Source organism: Schistocerca americana, chromosome 3 (assembly GCF_021461395.2).
Source record: "Schistocerca americana isolate TAMUIC-IGC-003095 chromosome 3, iqSchAmer2.1, whole genome shotgun sequence".
NCBI lineage: Eukaryota > Metazoa > Arthropoda > Insecta > Orthoptera > Acrididae > Schistocerca > Schistocerca americana.
Genome location: NC_060121.1, coordinates 347,309,556 through 347,330,090, shown reverse-complemented (window position 1 = coordinate 347,330,090; position 20,535 = coordinate 347,309,556). Strand labels below are relative to the sequence as shown.

Below are 20,535 nucleotides of genomic sequence, written 5' to 3'. Positions count from 1 at the left end.
CATTACGCCAGAGATTGCAATTGTGTGCAGCAAATGATGGCCACCACATTGAACATCTATTGGCCAGACATGTCGGGACACACTCTATTCCACTCCGTAATTGAAAACGGAAACCACGTGTGTACGTGTACCTCACCCCTCATGGTAATGTACATGTGCGTCAGTGAAAAATACCAATAAAAAGGTGTTAGCATGTGGACGTAATGTGCTGTTCCAGCCTCTTCTGTACCTAAGGTCCAACACCGTTCCCTTTGGATCCCTACGTAATCCGGTGCTCTCCGATACACACGATCGAACAGCGGAGGAGTGGTACTCAAGCGTCAACTTTAGGTTACAATATCTCCGGATGTAATTAACATTTTGCAATGCAACAAACGGCACTGATTACGTATTTGTTTATGTGTTCAGATGTGCTAACAAAACTAACGTGGTTCCATTTAAAAAAACGTAGGTTTGTGTTAAAAAACATACTTCCGAGCATTTTTTTATGGTTTGTATTAAACAATTACACTAGCCCCTCTCCTCACGTTTGGTCTGAGGAATCGGTTCGGCAGTATTTGATGTGGTTTACGAAATATATCCAGCGGTAACGTTAGATGACTCACCCTGTATAGATATCGAAGAAGTATTTTAATGTTTATACTTCAACAAAATCCTTTGTTCACGGTGGAAACTTCAACTTTTTTTTTCAAATTATTATGCTAATTTTATAGTTTATTACAAACTCACAGTGTCACATACATTTACATGATACAAAAAAAAAAAGTCAGACACAGATTCAGTGCCCGAAAATAGTGACGTGAAACTATTACCTGACAGAAAGTAATAAAAAAACACTTTTCGTTGACCTGTGGTGTTAGTCTGATTACACTGTTAGCGACGAACCACTATAAACACCCGACAACTTTAAAAATCTTGGAATAACTGAGGGAGGCGAGATAAAATTAGTTGTAGGGGAAGCACATGCCAGACCGATTTATTAGAAGATTCCTTACGGAATGTAATTTTCCCAAGAGAGGGGTAACTTACAGAACACTCGTCAGTCGCTCTCTTAACATATAGAATTAATAAAGAAGACGGAGAATATTCAAAGAAGATGAGAATTCCGTTTCACCACAGGTTTGTTTATGTAGGGCAATAGCGTAACAAGCGTACTCATGCGACTTGAGTTGCAGATACTACAAGATGGGCACTGTGCTTTGTGGGGAGGTTCACTGCTAAAATTCCAACGTACAAGTATTACTTCCCCGAGAAATGACTGTCACTCAGAAATTCGAGCTCTTGTCATAGTCGCTCTTCTTGCTCTCCATCCGCTGTTGGTATACGAGAGAGTTGAAACGGAAGTGGTAAGCTCAAGCACACTTTTGGTCTGCGGAGGAGCTATAGGTGTGGATACTGAAAACAGATCTAAATGGAGAAAGCCTTTGCAGGGGATGTCAAACGGTTGGTGGCATTGACGATCTCCTTAATTTACGAAAATAGAATATAAGTGCCTTATATGCGTGCGTGTCTCTCTTAGAGACTCAGTGTCCAAGGAACGGACCCTACGGTATAACAGTTCTCCGATGACCTCTCTGTGTTACTTCTTCGTCAACCGCTTGCATCACTCCTTCATCAAATGCGGTGTTCTCGATTCCCTCACTGGTATTCGCTTTGCGTGCTCTTTCTGAAACAAAGAGAGACAAAGGATTAAAACATTATGAAACTCTGTATCAAGTTTCACTACACATTTGTTGCTAATTTTGGCAAGTATTCATTTGAAATACAATTTACTGCTGTGATCGAGTTCGATAATATTATGTTGATATCATGACAGCTACTCCTGGCAAGAAAAGTCAACGAAAATATTAGATAACATATGGATAGAGGAAAAATGGGAATTATTGATATGTCCTTCTGGTGTACTCGTCTGTTGAAATTCATTGAGACTCGAGCTTCTACATAGTTCGTATAATATTTTTGGTGTGATGTAGTATTTTCCATTACAAGCATTTCTAGGACATATTTGCGTTTTTCATTTGACCTTCGATACTTTTGTCGTTAAGATAGGAAATATTATCCTGATTTTGATGTATTGAACAAAGCCCATCTTACTTGTAGATAACAAAAGGCAGTGCCGAGTGGAAAGTAAGATCACTTCTGAGTATTCTTTATTTTAGTTTAGTAGTGGAGCAAAGGCATTTTAGGAAGCCCTAAACATTAGTGTCGTTTATGGCAAAAACAGTTTGTTCTTTCAAAGAGAGTGTCATTCTTGTACGTGATAAGCCACGTTCAGGAAAATGTAATCACGGAGAACGTTCCAGAAGTTTGAAATGTATGTCCTACATGGTTGAACTGAAAACGACAGAAGTTCACTGCAGAGCATTTCTGAATTTACTCTTTTATCTCATAAGAAATTTGCACAAACTCTGTTTCTTTTTATCGTATTATGAACATGTATTCTGCCTCATATCTTTCTCCGATCGTTAAGTCTGGAAACCAATGCAGAAACGTTCCCATCAGACTAAAATTCTTTCTGTCCAACCTCCAACCCCCCGTCCCGTTCTCTACATCCTTTTCAGTAGCAGGAACCTGCCTCTGGAATGATATTCCTCACTACACCAGAGAATTGAATGATGTCTCCAGTTTCAAATGAGAGTTAATGACATATCTACTAAAACAACAATTTTTGGGAATTTGTGGTAAGCTCCTACGGGACCAAACTACTGAGGTCATCAGTCCCTAGGCTTACACGCTACTTAGTCTAACTTAAACTAACTTACGCTAAGGACAACACACATTCCCATGCCCGAGGGAGGACTCGACCCTCGACAGGGGAAGCCGCGCGAACCGTGGTAATGCTCCTGAGACCGCGCGGCTACCCCGTGCAGTAAAACAACAATAATGACTGCCATTCCTCTGTATGAATCCCCTACTTCAGGGGTTTCGACTTTGCGTCACGGCTCCCAGCGGCGTCACAGTCTTGCAGAAGGGGGCGTCGCGTGGTTTTATAAAAATAATGAATTGATTATTTACTATCAAATCGAAGTTCGTTTCCCCAACACTGCTTCAGTTTTAGAGCTTTGTGAAGCAAGACTATCCGCAGGTGGGTAACATGGCCCAACCCCTTTTGGTAAATTTTTCAACATCCTACTTGCGCGAAGTAGGATTTTCAGTGTTGTCGATCACCAACACGAAAGACAGATCATAAACGAATGTAGAGAAAAAGATGGAATCCGCAATTTACAATTTTCTACCGAGATTTTAAGAACTGGTGATGAAGAATGAAGCTAATCTTTGCCAGTGATTTTATTGCAAGAATAAGATGCACTAACATTAAAAATTGGTTGAAATTGGTGTGTCAACTGTTCATAAAGCAATAAATAATCTTCTTAATTTTTTTCGGAACGTAGGTCTACTTACCTCACAATTCCAGTGGTGTGTTATATGCGAAAAGAACTGTGGGTGGTTATGTTCAAATCAAGGGAGCCGTTGACCCAAAAAGTTTGAAAATCACTGCATTATCTCATCACAACTTTGTGTCCTTCTTTGTCACCAGAACGTCCTCATTTCCCGAAGTTCCTAGCGGGTGAGGTCTATCTGACATTTTTTTTCCTTCAGGTCTCACTATATTAAAAACTATCATTTTCGTACGCTCATAAATACAATCATCTACTGTCACTGTTGTTATTACTAGCACTAGGAGTATTATCGCTAGTAAGGGGTTGCTGCTTAAGTTCGTAGCATTTATTCATGAACGCAACAGATACATATAAAGAGACTTTAATTATCAGTAATATATTCTCCTTCCCTATTTACAACAGTCTGCTAACGCTAGGGTAACTTTTCGATTACACGACTGTAGAAAACCTGTTTTGAGGCGAAGAACTTGTCGAGCCATGTTCGGAGCACATTTTCATCCGGAAAGAAAATTTCTTGAAGGTTGTTCGATAGAGAGCGGAAAAGATAAGGTGGATGCAGGATGACTTCCCAATTCAACTCCTGTATAGCTTTTTTTTTTTTTCTCTCTGTATAGCAGAATGCGATAGGGCGTTACCGTGGAGTAGCATCATTTAACGCAGTCTTCCTGGTCGTTGATCTTGTACTGCGTCTTCAGGACGTCTCAGTTGTTGACAATAAATGTCAGCAGTGATGGTTACACATCGGGGAAGCAATTCGTTCAAAATGGTTCAAATGGCTCTGAGAACTATGGGACTTAACTTCTCAGGTCATCAGTCGCCTAGAACTTAGAACTACTTAAACCTAACTAACCTAAGGACATCACACACATCCATGCCCGAGGCAGGATTCGAACCTGCGACCGTAGCGGTCGCGCGGTTCCATACTGTAGTGCTTAGAACCTCTCGGGCCACCCCGGCAAGCAATTCGTAATACAGCATACTGTCGCTGTTCCACCGGACGCATAACATTATCTTTTGTGGATGAGAGCAGCTCTTTATACGGGGAGTTTGTGATTGGTTTAGGCTTAACCGTTCCTTTCTTTTCCTTATGTCAGCATAAAGACATCATTTCTCGTCACCACTAACGATACAGGATACGAATTATCGGTGTTGTTCACGAGCCAATTGATGACGAGCAAGCAGGGATGTACATGTGGCCACCGGCCGATTTTTGTGGTTTTGGCTTAGAGAATACGGTATCCACACAACAGATTTTTGAACCCGCCCCCTTGGCTGCAATGTCAGTCGATGGTCGAATGATCACGCTTAATCATATCTGCCTGTTTTCGAGTACGGTGATGTGGATGCATAAATGCGTTTTAACGATTTTCATGAAACCCCAAATATCTTCCTGAACGTGGAGAGTGACTAATATGAAAAAGATCTTCCTTAAAGCGAGAAAACCATTTTTTTGTTGTGTTCTGTCCAATGTCATTATCCCCATACACGGCGGTAATGTTTCTGGCTACCTCCACTGCTGTCACTCCTCTACTGATCTCAAACAGAACAATATCTCGGAAATGTTCCGATTTCTCCGCTTGGCATTCCGTTTTGTAGCGCCCACAGCTGCACTCACTATCTCCCAATGACAAAATTACAGTATGTAAACTAAAATAGCAACAGCGAACAACAAATAAAAGATGACAATCGATAAATAAACCCATAGCAACCGGAATACCAACATGCAGAACAAAAAAACACTACGAACTTATGCACCAACCTAATATTAATTCTATTCGTTCTTACCTGTATTACTAAGTACTAACCAGGCACCCGATATCAGTAGCAGGTTGACTATGTAACGGTTTGCAGTGTCAACAAAATATTTGTTTTCAACATTTCTCGTAATTATTGGCCAAATTTAAAATGCTGTCATAATCCGATCATTAAGAGGTATAATCTTGAGTTAACAGTTTTAAACAATAAGACAAGCATTATCGTTGAAACTGTGTTTCTTGAGGCAGTGTAACTGATGGCGCGCAAATGCCAGTATTTGACACTGAAAGCGTTTAGCGACTTCCAACAAGCTTTACACATAATTCCAAATCTTTACGAAACTTTTTTCCGTCGCAACCCCCCAAAACGATGAAAGGAAAGAAGTTTATGTCATAAGGGAAAGTTAAATGAATACTAGACAAATGGAAAAATAGCGAAGTAAACTGTTTGCTGTTTTAAAAGTGATACCATACCTGTTAATGCACTTATACCACTATGAGACAAGACGGTCAATGCCCTCATGAAAAAATGTTTGCAGTTGTCTGCGGAACAATGATTGTACTATGGCGTCCACCTCTTTGTCCGAAGCAAATAGACGAATGACTTTTTTCAGCGATCCAAAAATATGGAATAGCGTGAGGAGAGATAGGGACTATATGGAGGACGTGTAAGGGCTTCCCAGCGAAACTTCTGCAGCGTAGTCGAAACAACGTTGGCGACATAACATTGGCACAGTTTTGGATCCCAGAAGACAGACATTCGTGGCCGTCGATATACTACGGATGAAGAAGTGTACGCCGGCGTATAATCATGATTCTGTAGGAAACCACAAACATTTTTCCATGAAGGCGTTGACTGTCTTGTCTCACAGTGTGGTAAGTGCATTCCGTAGGCAACTGCAATCATTTTTCCGCGGAGGTACTGACCGTCCTGTCTTGCAGTGTTATAAATGCATTACCAGTTATGGTGATAACTTTTGAACTAATAAACGCTTTCCTTATTTTCTTCCGTCCGTCTCACTTCCATTTGACTGCTCCTTACACACTTTCGCAATTCATGCACTAAAACTTCAGCATTTGACATGAAGTTCTAATTTATTACTTCTTTGCTATCGATTCTATTCGCAGCACAGTTTTCAGACGGTATCCACATATACCGCTGTATGTTCCTGTAAAATTATATCATTGTACGACACATGTTTCAGGATATTTTACGTCATAAACATCGAGATGCGTGAAAAACTTGCTTTGCTTAGAATGGAGCGAAAAATACCAACACTATATTCATCCAGTGTTCCATAATGAGGGAATTTAGCGACTTTCAAACTCTAAGCATAATTTCAAACCTTCCTAAACTTTTTCTTGTTTACATAATTAACATCAAACATTTAACACATTACCTCATTTGTAAATTAATCAGTGATTTTAAGCTGTTTCCTATATGGGACTTCGATTCTTTAAGTAACTGCGTGTTTATTGGTTAAGTACTGTTATCTTATATGCAAGAGCCACATTTAAATCTGGTGTCAATCAGTTTTTAATTCTATTGTTATAACTTCATTATCATGTATCATATTAAGATTATTCTAAATCTTTAAGGAACTGTGCTTTAGAAAGTATTGTATATGTTAAAATCTGATCCAATGTAATAGAGGCTCTTAAAGCCCTAATATTACTAAGTTAAATAAATAAGTAAATTAAATTAAATATAATTAACTCTTTACTTTTCAGCACTTACCTGATGGTGGCACATTCCACGGCTGCTCTTCAGTCGTGGTGAACACAGCATAGATTAAGTACGACACAGTGGCCACCCCAGCCGACAGGTAGAAGACAGCATTCCAAGCAGCTCGTGTTTGCTGTAGTTACAAAAAGAAGGCTATACTTATTTTCTATTTGATGCATGCCATCTCAAGATGATATCTAAGGATCTCAAGTAATGCCAATATACGAATATCTGTCAGGCTTTAGGTTTTAGCTGGTTTTACATCATTCTGTCACGTTCATAAATTAGTAAAATAGAAGTTACAGACTTCATATTAACACAACATTATGTTCTAAATGCATTAATCACAATCACATCTGAAATATGGACATGCAAGAACCCAAATGGCATCCAGCTGAAAAGCTTGTACCAGAAAACAAATCACAACTACATTATGAAACCCTTTGTGAAGGGTCAGCTTTGTAACTTGAGTGTCTCATGGAGGTGATAACTAGGTCAAACGATGATCATGAAGGTATTGTGTTATAGAATGAATAAGGAAATTCGGGACACAATGAGTAGATTCTCGATTAGTTAAGGCATCATTTCCGGTGTCAGATTACAGCTGATGCAATTGCACGAGTTATATCCAAAGTCAACCCGTCCCCTCCCCACCAATTCCCCTCCTCTCTTTCCCACACTCCCCAGTCCCACCCCTCCCCTACCCCTACCTCTCCTATTCCCTCCATCTACCCCTCCCCACAACTCCCTATTTTTCTCTCGCCCAATTGCTCATCGATGTCATCATGCTCTTGGCGAATACAAGCAGGGCTATACTGCTCTCAGGCGGTTTCTCATCATTCAATATCTATGCTATATAGTGAGAGGTCCATAATTAATTTGACACCAAATCTGGAAACTGATAGGACAGATTGTTAAAGTCGGAAGGGTATGCCATAAAAGTGCCAGGAAGTTGGCTGCATAGGCACTAAAAGCGGCATATTGGAGAGACAGGCCGTAAAATTGGTAAGGCGATGGTAGGATAGGCAGTAAAAGTGGCAAATTCGCGGGATAGGCCATAAAATTGGCAAATTGTCATGGCAGGTAAAATGGTGTGACCATCACCATCACTCACCTATGTGTCTGGGAAGGACTAGACATTCATGATTGACAAGTATCACAGTGCATTATTTAAACAATAAAGATGTTTAATCAATTGAAATCATGCTACAGTCTTGGAAATTTATATATATATATATATATATATATATATATATATATATATATGTACTAATCTGAAACTTAGACTTGTTAAAACAAAAGCCTACACACTCTGACATTTACTAAGAGGAGGAGTCCATGTACTGTGTACTTGTAAATAACACTTGGCAATTAGGATCTACAGTCACATCAGACACACACACACACACACACACACACACACACACACACGCAGACTATCATACACACACACACATACATACACAAATGCAATACATCAGGAGATATCACTTAGAAATGAATGTGGGAGGCAGTATGCACCGTTAAGTGAATCATTTATTATGGGATAACCACTTACACTGTAGCTCACTGTGGGGTAAAAATGGTACAAAGATTTTATCACGCCAACTAGAGTCCAGATCACAGTGGCCAATGACTGGGGCTGCCCAGCATGGGTCACACGTGGCACACAATGTGTCCACAGTGGATGCTGACTCAGTTCTGAGCTACCATACACACATGTCTTCCACAGAGGCAGCTCGCTGTCTCCCCCCCCCCCCTTCCCACACCATAGCGTGCCCACCAGCCAGCCATAAGGTTACGCAACATTCAGCATGTCTGTCGTCACTCTGTGCACCAGAGAAATTAGAACAAAACTTATTTGACAACCTACTTTCATCTTAGTGATATGCAAACTGCATGGACTATACATGGTCAGAAGTATCTGGACATTAATACGAGGTCTGTGTAACGGTAGAATCAGATGTTGTGTTCCACTAGCACATTGCATGCAATCAACCAGTGCTCTCAGGTAGAACAAAAAAGATTCAGAAGGCATATAAATACAAATAACCTACCAGAACTCGATAGCTAAGTAAACAAACTCTTGCTGTATGCCAAATCTACTTCATCCTTACATTATTAACAAGTGTATGAAGCCATAGTTTGTGTTGAAATGAGTGTGTTGTCCTACCAACAGGATGATTATAATTTAATGATATCTTCTTGTTGTCGGTCAGCACCACAGAGCATGGCAACCTCCCAGCACTCCAAAACATATGTGCACATAAGAGAAGCACACACACACACACACACACACACACACACACACACACACACACACACACATACATGCACGAGCGTGCACACACACACACATATGCACACACACACACACACACACACACACACACACACACACACACACATACACACACACACACACACACACACAAAGAGCAGGGTGCTGATCGCAAAACACTCAGTTTATATAATCCATTAATAAGTGGTATGCAGTGTGCATATAGTATGACGGAAGGGCGATACAGATGTTGGGCTTCCTCTATTGTTCGGCGTTTTGCCTATTTTTAAGTGATTTATCATAATTTTAGCCATTTTTTCGGTTTTGCTATATACATAGTAATTTACATTATTCTTTCGACATGAATGACATAGAAGAAAAGTTGGTTTTTTGGATATTCCTCAAAGAGGTACACATTTGCTGCGTGTTGCAGACATCTCCAGTAGTCTGTACAAATACTCTTCATATCACATCATTTTGTCGAACGTCAGGGAAGTCTTCATCTGATAGTGCTCTCAGTCTGGCAGCCAGTGAGTGTCTGTCTGCACCTTATGGTTTAATATTCACCATCAGGTATTATTATTATTATTCTTTCTTCTCTCAGACGTTATGTCTGGTCAAAAATGGAAAGTGACGCGGACCTTGATCAAGCGTGACTTCCTTTTAACTGTATGGTTTTTTGTTACATTGCATTTAGGAACTTTTGGGTAATTGAACATGTATAAATAATTACAGATTTCTGTAGTTGTATATATAAGTTTGGATGTAGCTGTATTGCGTTGATGTACTGGTGGATATTGTGTGGTATGACTCCTGTAGTTGATAGTATAATTGGTATAATGTCAACTTTATCCTGATGCCACATGTCCTTGACTTCCTCAGCCAGTTGGATGTATTCTTCAATTTTTTCTCCTGTTTTCTTTTGTTATTTGTTGTATTGGGTATAGATATTTCGATTAGTTGTGTTAATTTCTTCTTTTTATTGGTGAGTATGATGTCAGGTTTGTTATGTTAATTTCTTCTTTTTATTGGTGAGTATGATGTCAGGTTTGTTATGTGGTGTTGTTTTATCTGTTCAAATGGTTCTGTTCCAGTATAATTTGTATTCATCATTCTCCAGTACATTTTGTGGTGAATACTTGTACGTGGGAACGTGTTGTTTTATAAGTTTATGTTGTAAGGCAAGCTGTTGATGTATTATTTTTGCTACATTGTCATGTCTTCTGGGGGTCTTCTGCATTTGCTAGTATTGTACATACACTTGTGATGTGATCTACTGCTTCTATTTGTTGTTTGCAAAGTCTGCATTTATCTGTTGTGGTATTGGGATCTTTAATAATATGTTTGCTGTAATATCTGGTGTTTATTGTTTGATCCTGTATTGCAATCATGAATCCTTCCATCTCACTGTATATATTGCCTTTTCTTAGCCATGTGTTGGATGCGTCTTGATCGATGTGTGGCTGTGTTAGATGATACGGGTGCTTGCCATGTAGTGTTTCCTTTTTCCAATTTACTTTCTTCGTATCTGTTGATGTTATGTGATCTAAAGGGTTGTAGAAGTGGTTATGAAATTGCAGTGGTGTAGCCGATGTACACTCCTGGAAATTGAAATAAGAACACCGTGAATTCATTGTCCCAGGAAGGGGAAACTTTATTGACACATTCCTGGGGTCAGATACATCACGTGATCACACTGACAGAACCACAGGCACATAGACACAGGCAACAGAGCATGCACAATGTCGGCACTAGTACAGTGTATATCCACCTTTTGCAGCAATGCAGGCTGCTATTCTCCCATGGAGACGATCGTAGAGATGCTGGATGTAGTCCTGTGGAACGGCTTGCCATGCCATTTCCACCTGGCGCCTCAGTTGGACCAGCGTTCGTGCTGGACGTGCAGACCGCGTGAGACGACGCTTCATCCAGTCCCAAACATGCTCAATGGGGGACAGATCCGGATATCTTGCTGGCCAGGGTAGTTGACTTACACCTTCTAGAGCACGTTGGGTGGCACGGGATACATGCGGACGTGCATTGTCCTGTTGGAACAGCAAGTTCCCTTGCCGGTCTAGGAATGGTAGAACGATGGGTTCGATGACGGTTTGGATGTACCGTGCACTATTCAGTGTCCCCTCGACGATCACCAGTGGTGTACGGCCAGTGTAGGAGATCGCTCCCCACACCATGATGCCGGGTGTTGGCCCTGTGTGCCTCGGTCGTATGCAGTCCTGATTGTGGCGCTCACCTGCACGGCGCCAAACACGCATACGACCATCATTGGCACCAAGGCAGAAGCGACTCTCATCGCTGAAGACGACACGTCTCCATTCGTCCCTCCATTCACGCCTGTCGCGACACCACTGGAGGCGGGCTGCACGATGTTGGGGCGTGAGCGGAAGACGGCCTAACGGTGTGCGGGACCGTAGCCCAGCTTTATGGAGACGGTTGCGAATGGTCCTCGCCGATACCCCAGGATCAACAGTGTCCCTAATCTGCTGGGAAGTGGCGGTGCGGTCCCCTACGGCACTGCGTAGGATCCTACGGTCTTGGCGTGCATCTGTGCGTCGCTGCGGTCCGGTCCCAGGTCGACGGGCACGTGCACCTTCCGCCGACCACTGGCGACAACATCGATGTACTGTGGAGACCTCACGCCCCACGTGTTGAGCAATTCGGCGGTACGTCCACCCGGCCTCCCGCATGCCCACTATACGCCCTCGCTCAAAGTCCGTCAACTGCACATACGGTTCACGTCCACGCTGTCGCGGCATGCTACCAGTGTTAAAGACTGCGATGGAGCTCCGTATGTCATGGCAAACTGGCTGACACTGACGGCGGCGGTGCACAAATGCTGCGCAGCTAGCGCCATTCGACGTCCAACACCGCGGTTCCTGGTGTGTCCGCTGTGCCGTGCGTGTGATCATTGCTTGTACAGCCCTCTCGCAGTGTCCGGAGCAAGTATGGTGGGTCTGACACACCGGTGTCAATGTGTTCTTTTTTCCATTTCCAGGAGTGTATTTATATGAGTGATTGCTTTGTGTATTTTGCTGGTTTCTGCTCGTTCTAGAAAGAATTTTCTTAAATTGTCTACCTGTCCATAATGTAGGTTTTTTATGTCGATAAATCCCCTTCCTCCTTCCTTTCTGCTTAATGTGAATCTTTCTGTTGCTGAATGTATGTGATGTATTCTATATTTGTGGCATTGTGATCGTGTAAGTGTATTGAGTGCTTCTAGGTCTGTGTTACTCCATTTCACTACTCCAAATGAGTAGGTCAATATTGGTATAGCATAAGTATTTATAGCTTTTGTCTTGTTTCTTGCTGTCAATTCTGTTTTCAGTATTTTTGTTAGTCTTTGTCTATATTTTTCTTTTAGTTCTTCTTTAATATTTGTATTATCTATTCCTATTTTTGTCTGTAGCCTAGATATTTATAGGCATCTGTTTTTTCCATCGCTTCTATGCAGTCGCTGTGGTTATCCAATATGTAATCTTCTTGTTTAGTGTGTTTTCCCTTGACTCTGCTATTTTTCTTACATTTGTCTGTTCCAAAAGCCATATTTATATCATTGCTGAATACTTCTGTTATCTTTAGTAATTGATTGAGTTGTTGTTTTGTTGCTGCCAGTAGCTTTAGATCATCCATGTATAGCAAATGTGTGATTTTGTGTGGGTATGTTCCAGTAATATTGTATCCCTAATTTGTACTATTTAGCATGTTGGATAGTGGGTTCAGAGCAAGGCAGAACCAGAAAGGACTTAATGAGTCTCCTTGGTATATTCCACACTTAATCTGTATTGGCTGTGATGTGATATTATTGGAATTTGTTTGGATATTAAGTGTGGTTTTCCAGTTTTTCATTACTATGTTTAGGAACTGTATCAATTTAGGATCTACTTTGCATATTTCCAATATTTGTAGTAACCATGAGTGGGGTACACTATCAAAAGCTTTTTGGTAATCAATGTATGCGTAGTGTAGTGACCTTTGTTTAGTTTTAGCTTGATATGTCACCTCTGTATCTATTATCAGTTGCTCTTTACATCCTCGTGCTCCTTTGCAACAGCCTTTTTGTTCTTCATTTATAATTTTGTTCTGTGTGGTATGTGTCATTAATTTCTGTGTAATGACTGGAGTTAATATTTTGTATATTGTTGGTAGGCACGTTATGGGGCGATATTTTGCTGGGTTTGCTGTGTCTGCTTGATCTTTAGGTTTCAGATAAGTTATTCCATGTGTAAGTGTATCAGGGAATGTGTATGGACCTGCAATGTAACTGTTAAATAATCTAGTTAGATGTGAATGTGTTGAGGTGAACTTCTTTAGCCAGAAATTTGCTATTTTATCTTTTCCAGGGGCTTTCCACTTCAGGCAAACGCCGGGATGGTTCCTTCGAAAGGGCACGACCGATTTCCTTTCCCAACCTTCCCTAATCCGAGCTTGTGCTCCGTCTCTAATGACCTCGTTGTCGACGGGACGTTAAACACTAATCTCCTCCTCCTCCTCCAGGGGCTTTCCAATTGTGCGTAGAATTAATTGCTCGGGTGACTTCATGTTGCAAAATTATCACTTCGGGCATTTGTGGTATCATCTTGTATGTGTCTGTTTCTGCTTGTATCCACCGTGCATGCCTGTTATGTTGTACAGGGTTTGACCATATCTTGCTCCAGAAGTGTTCCATGTCTGTTATGTTTGGTGGGTTGTCTGTTTTAATTTGTGTGTTATCTATTGTCTGATAAAATTTCTTTTGGTTTGTGTTGAATGTTTGGTTATGTTTCCTTCTATTTTCACTTTTTTTGTATCTTCTAAGTCGTTTGGCCAATGCTTGTAATTTCTGCTTCTTTTCATCTAATTGCTCTATCGCTTCTTGTTGTGAGATTTTACTTAATCTTTTTCGTTTTTTGTCTGATATTTCATTTCTTATAAATTGTGTTAGCTGTCCGATGTCTTTTCTCAGTTTTGCTATTCTGATCTGTAGCCTGTGTTGCCACGCTGGTTTTGTGGGTTTCTTCTGTGTGTTGGTTTGTTCTAATCTCTGCCTAGTGTGTATATTTAGTGTAGTGAGTGCTCCTACATAAACCAGTAGTTGTAACTCTTACATAGTTGTATTTTCATTTATTTTGTTGTGTATGATTGTGCTTACTTAACAGGTGCGTCAAGCACTGCGCCATCCGGGACACAGCGTTATCGCATCTGCGCGGACTACCTCAGCACGCCTCAAGGCCGATCCACACTGCCACCGAGCACCACCTATCCGCTGTGCCTGTCCATTTCCTCCATTACCTCTACTCTGAGATTCCCACAGGAGGTCGGACATACTTGTGCATCCGCACTGAAGAAAGCGGATCCATTGCCTAAAAGAACAGACACCACGCATTCATATAACTGATTGCCCTATCTGGGCAATAGATCCAGGCAGGTTATAAATGATATAAAAATAACGTGAAGGTGGCCGTAGAAGAAGTCAAACTTCTTGCAATAACAATCAGGAAAGCGAGTCAGAAGTATCCAGTTACAAGGGGTCGTTAGGTGACAGATGTAAGGCTTATGAGAAAGCAAATAGGTGGCCGTGGACCCTGTTTGAAGAAATAATGAGTTTTACCAGACAATATTCAGTGACAAAGTGGAAAGAGTATTGGACGATCATGTTAAAAATTTAGATAACCAGCTTAAGCCTTTTTAGTAAATACAGGATGTCCGGATTCGACATATTTTCATATAAAATGTAACAAATTGAGATGTAATTGAGATATTTATTGGCTCTTTGCTTCTACAAGTATGGTAACTCAAAATTTTTTTGTACGTCTAATACACCTCGATACTCACAACGTAAGTGGCCCAACAGATATCTAATCTGTGTTCCACTTCTCTCCAAGTGTAACATCTGCGATAGCTGCACGAATGCGATGACGCCGAGCTGCTAAATCGCGAAATGGTATTTGATACACTTCATTATTGTTAAACCCCCAAGGAAAAAAAATCAAGTGGCGTAATGTCTAGGCTTCTACGGGACCAAGAAATCAATGGACTACCTCTCCGTGTGCAGCTATCTGAGAACTCATGATACATAAAATCCCTCACAACGTTCGCAAAATGGTATCGTACGTCATCTCGCTAAAAGATCACGTCAAGAAGAAATTGTAGCACAGTATACCGAACACCTTCTGCTATGAAGTCCATATGTGCGTCAGTAGTGACGCGCGTTTACGTGAACAAAGCAGTTAAGCGCATACACATGCAGTATCAACTGCTGCAAACAAACACGAACCAAACCTGTAGAAGAAAACTGCCAATAAATACGCATTTACGTCAATAAATATCTCAATTACGTCTCAAGTTATTAAATTATATATTATTATACGTTTATCCTGGACAGCCTATATGCTTTATTAAATCTAGTTTACAAAATGCAGAGCAACTGAAAGTAAAACATCTGTTAAAAATAACAAAAATTAAATCGGGTAAAGACTTTTACCATAATTGTCTGTAAAGGCATAAGAACTTAACGCTAAGAACACCTGAATCCCAGACTTTGCAGCAAGCAGCAGGTTTGAACAAGAAAAAAGTTGACAATTTCTTTAAAAAACTACGTGATATGATGGACTAGTTAAAGTTTAAAAGGATTTACCATCAACGTAAAACTTTTTTGCAACAAAAATGATTTTTCCGCACATTGCGGTTTTCATGTTCGATGCAATGCTCCAAAAATTTACGCGACTGAAATGCAAAGGGTAAAAAAATATTAAAAAAAGTCAACGAACTATATTGTTATTGTACTGAGTTTTATTAAATCTTTTAAATAAGATATTTTAATAGTATTACTTAGGTGAAGAATGTTCCAGTAAAATCTTCAGGAATTCTTATAATTTCTACACCCTTGTAAAATCAGATTGTTCTTTCGGAAATAGAAAATTGTAGTTCTAAGCGTAAGTTAAAACTCATCGAAAGCTTCTCTCTCTTTCCATGTGAAGGTATAGTCTTGTGAATCGGAAACATCTTCTTGAAATGTCATATGTACTGTTTCACGTAACGGCACTACTTACATTGGTGTTGGTAAAGGCACCAACGATGTAAGGGACTGCGATGCCCGTCAGATTGGCGAACATGTTGACGATGCCGACGATGGTGCCTGCGTAGTTGGGGGCGATGGCCTGCATGTTGAGGTAGGAGCCCGTGCAGTCGGTCGCTGTGCAGAAGCCGCTGAGCGCCAACATCGCAATGATGACGGTGCTGTCACAGCCCACCAGCGCTACCACCACCATCGTAGCGGCGGGCACTAGGGTACCTGTATATTAATAGATGTGATTACAGAGCTGCAGTTGATCTCTGGCTTTGAAAAGTCGGTATGGTGTTAAACATGTGCTGTGAGCAGAGAGTCTAAGCGTCAGAGCATGGAATTAAGGACAGAGTGGATATCGAACTTTATAGAGTTTCCCACGTCCAGAATCTCATTGATTGGGCTCGAATTGTCTTCAGTGATGAGCCCCGGTTCGAACTGAGTCTCGATGACAGCGAAGGCCTGTCTGGAGACGCTCTGGACAACGATGGGAAGCCAAGCTGACTGTCGCCCACCATATAGGCCAACGTATTATTGACTTTCTCAATTTTTGAAGCTCTTTCTCTTGACTAAATCATCCAGTTTTTTCTGAAATTGTAGTCATTTGTTAGCCTGTACATGTACATCACATCTACCGATCTCCGTCGCGTTCGGATAATTCCTTCGTGGTGGGTCTCTGTATATACATAGTATAATTCGACAGGCGACGATTCAAGTGGGTGTTCAGGCCAGGGAACTAGTGACAAAAATTGTTTTTCCAAGAGAACTGTGTCTTATGCCAGCACCAGGAAAGAAGCAACACTGAAATTCAATCAGCTATAAAGCAAACACACACGGTGAAAATTATTGAACTATATGAAATAAAATCGTCATAACTTCTGAAAGGTGCGTTAGGACCTTCAAATTGTATGGTTGGCGGCGTGGCGTGATGCAAATTAGTATGTGCATTGTTGTTTAGTTTAGCAACGAAGTCCACTTTGATTTGGATGGGTTCGTCAATAAGAAAATTGGCACATTCGAGGGACTGACAATCCGCATTTCGCGATCGAGAAGTACCTTTACTCTCAAGGGTGACTGCGATGTGCAATGTTCAGCCACGGAATAATCGGCGCGACATTACTGGAGGGCACGGTGACTACCATTATCCATAGTGATCCTGATTTCGACAAGATGTGGTTCATGCAAGACGGAGCTCGACCCCATCGAAGCAGGCGAGTGTTTGATGTCCTGGAGGAGCACTTCGGAACCGCATTCTGGCTCCAGAGGGCACTGGCATGGCCCTCGATTGGCCGCCATATTCTCTGGATCTGAACACGTGAGACACCTTTTTGAGGGACTTTATTAAAGAAAAGTGTACAGCAATAACATCAAAACCATTGTTGAGTTGAAAACAGCCATTCAGGAAGTCATAAACAGTACGATATTCCGCCACTTTAGCTGGTCATGCAGAATTTCGCTTTTCGTCTAAGCCACATCATCGTCAATAATGGCAGCATATAGAACATGTCGCAACGTAAATCTGAATATTTGTAGTGACGTGTACATGTTGAGTAAAGTGTGCGCTCACTGCAGTTTGTAACTAATCGAGGCTTTTTCATATAGTTCAGTACTGTCACCCGGTACATTAAAGACTAGACTGGATATGATGAAGTATCAAATAAACTTCTAAAGGCTGGTTCACCACTTATCCGAGTTGTACTCACTCTTCTATGCATTGTGTTTTTCGTGGCCACTCAGCTTACAGACCTACACCTTCATCTATACTTTGTAATCTACGTCACCATGTGTGGCGGAGGCTACTTTGTGAACCCTTTTCACTTTCTCCTCTCTCCCAGTTGCGAATGGTGTGCGAGAAGACTCCGTGTGAGCTCGAATCTGTTTAGTTTTACCTTCATGGCGATTTCGCGAGACGTGCATTGGAGGGAGCAATATGTTGGCTGTCTCTTTTAACAACGTACACTCCCATAATTTTAGAAGTAACCCACACCGTGTTGCACAATGCCTCTCTTGTACTTCTGTACCTACACACACTATGTGATCGAAAGTATCCGGACACCCACAAAAACATCCCTGTAATTGACTGCTGGCCGGGGTGGCCGAGCGGTTCTAGGCGATATACAGTCTGGAACCGCGCGATCGCTACGGTCGCAGGTTCAAATCCTGCCACGGGCATGGATGTGTGTGATGTCCTTAGGTTAGTTAGGTTTAAATAGTTTTAAGTTCTAGGGGACTGATGACCTCAGAAGTTAAGTCCCATAGTGCTCAGAGCCATTTGAACCATTTTGTAATTGACTGGCCTGCACAGAGTCCTGACCTGAATCCCACAGAACACCTTTGGGATGTTTTGGAACGCCGACTTCGTGTCAGGCCTCACCGACCTACATCGATGCCTCTCCTCAGTGCAACACTCTTTGAAGAATGGGCTGCCACTCCCCAAGAAACCTTCCAGCACCTGACTGAACGTCAGAGTGGAAGCTGTCATCAAGGCTAAGGGTGGGCCAACACCGTACTGAAATCCAGCATTACCGATGGAGGGCACCACGAACTTGTAAGTCATCTTCAGCCAGGTGTCCGGAAACTTTTGATCACTGTACAGGTCATTGTACACTGCATGTCGGAGGATACATAGTACCAGTATTAAAAACATTATTTCCTATTCCACTCGCGCATTAGGCGAACGAAAAATGACCGTCTGTGTGCCTCCTGATACCTCTTAGTTCACGTGCCCTACGCGAGATATACGTTGCTGACAGTACAATGAGCGCACAGATTCTTGGAATACAGGTTCTAAATATTTACCAAACAGGCTTTGGTGAGAACTATGTCCTCCTGTTTAAGTTCTCTGAGCATTTCTGTTACAGTTCTGTATGAGCTACATCGACCTGCTACAATTCCAGTAGCGCGTCATACTGTGACTTCGTTCAGAGATGTCCTGCATTTTTCTAAAACCCTTCCAACAAATCTAAGTCTTCCAGTCACCTTTCCTAACGCTGATACTTCCTTGCTTAGTAATGATCTTACGTGGACGTCACATTTTATGTCGCTTCCTTGTATTACCCTTAAGTACTTCTACGGTGTGACGTGTCCAAAATGATCACAACATATCCTCATACTATATGGTCCCCTTGGAGATGCCCAGAAGCCAATTGATGACAACCTGGAGGAGACCCAGCCAAAGGGCAACCGTTCTGGCGATAGTGCATCAGGTCTAGTAACGGCCCATAGACCAACAGCTCGCAGAAGTGACGGCTGGTTGTAAACGAGGCTCGGTGACACACATCAGATCGAAGACTGGCGTGGAGTAGCTCTTGACAAAGGTCGTAGCAGTAGCCTAATAGTGCTATACTCCAATTAAAATTACAAACAATCTTGCCGGAAGAACATCCGCAACTGAGCATTATACCAGGGGTTGAAAATACCGCTTCAGTTGTAAATTTATTTTATTATCGCACAACTGGTTTTGGGCTCTTATAAGCCTGTCCTCAGGTGTTGTAGTGGAAATAGAAAGAGACGGGAGATAATTTTCACACGCAGCAACACACATAAAACACAAAAAATTTCATACAAATGTTTTAAAAATCTTTTAGAAAACATTTCAAAACCGGCGGTCGGGCTACGTTCTGTGAAACCTATGGCAATGCGAAGGTGACACCAGACAGTATTACCGACAACTGCCTGGGCTGGGAAATATACAAATAATACCAGGACACTTAGGCCTACACTTGGTGCTGTGGCCCCCGAGCGCGGCGGTGGACGTGAGCTAGGCAGGGTGTGCTACCTATGAGCGCAGAACAGGGAGTAGCAGATGGGAACGAGGAAGCAAATTGGTAAACCAGAGTGGCGAAGTGCTGCCATCTATTGACGGAGAGATGAACGCGGGGGCACTAGCCCAGCCGTTCACAATTTGAATTAGTGGTTTACATTTAGACTGAAGAAACAGCAAGAAAAATTACATAAAAAATATACGAAACAAGTTAAAAGTGCATTGAGCGTAGTAAAGGAACGTACAGAACAGGTTAGTACAGAACTGTGGTAAAACTGAGGGGAAGCTGCAATATAAAATTGTTATATAAACCGCAAAGCGCAATCAAACTTTCCTTCTACATGAGTGGCACACAAGTTTTAAATTTAGTGGGGAAGTATAAGAGGCAACGTGGAACAATGCGTCCCACCCCCACCTTCTCCTTTTCCTTGAACACATCCGCACACTATATATTGTCCGCCGCCTTGATCCCCCTCACCCCCTGGTGTCTCCCTTCCTCTCCACTCCCAACCAGTTGCCGCACCTTTACCGTTGTGTCCCTCCCTCTCTT

General features: G+C 41.7%; 1 protein-coding gene across 1 annotated transcript in view; it reads right to left on the bottom strand.

The window, feature by feature from the left end:
• Window positions 1-744: 744 nt before the first annotated feature.
• LOC124607040 (sialin-like) overlaps window positions 745-20,535 on the bottom strand; it is a 100,829-nt gene continuing 81,038 nt past the window's right edge. The window contains exons 8-10 of the mRNA XM_047139214.1: window positions 16,209-16,450; window positions 6,894-7,014; window positions 745-1,666 (exon numbers count right to left, since the gene is read on the bottom strand). Of these exons, the coding sequence (XP_046995170.1) occupies window positions 1,545-1,666; window positions 6,894-7,014; window positions 16,209-16,450 (485 nt within the window). The 3' untranslated portion in view covers window positions 745-1,544. The remainder of the gene's footprint in view (window positions 1,667-6,893; window positions 7,015-16,208; window positions 16,451-20,535) is intronic.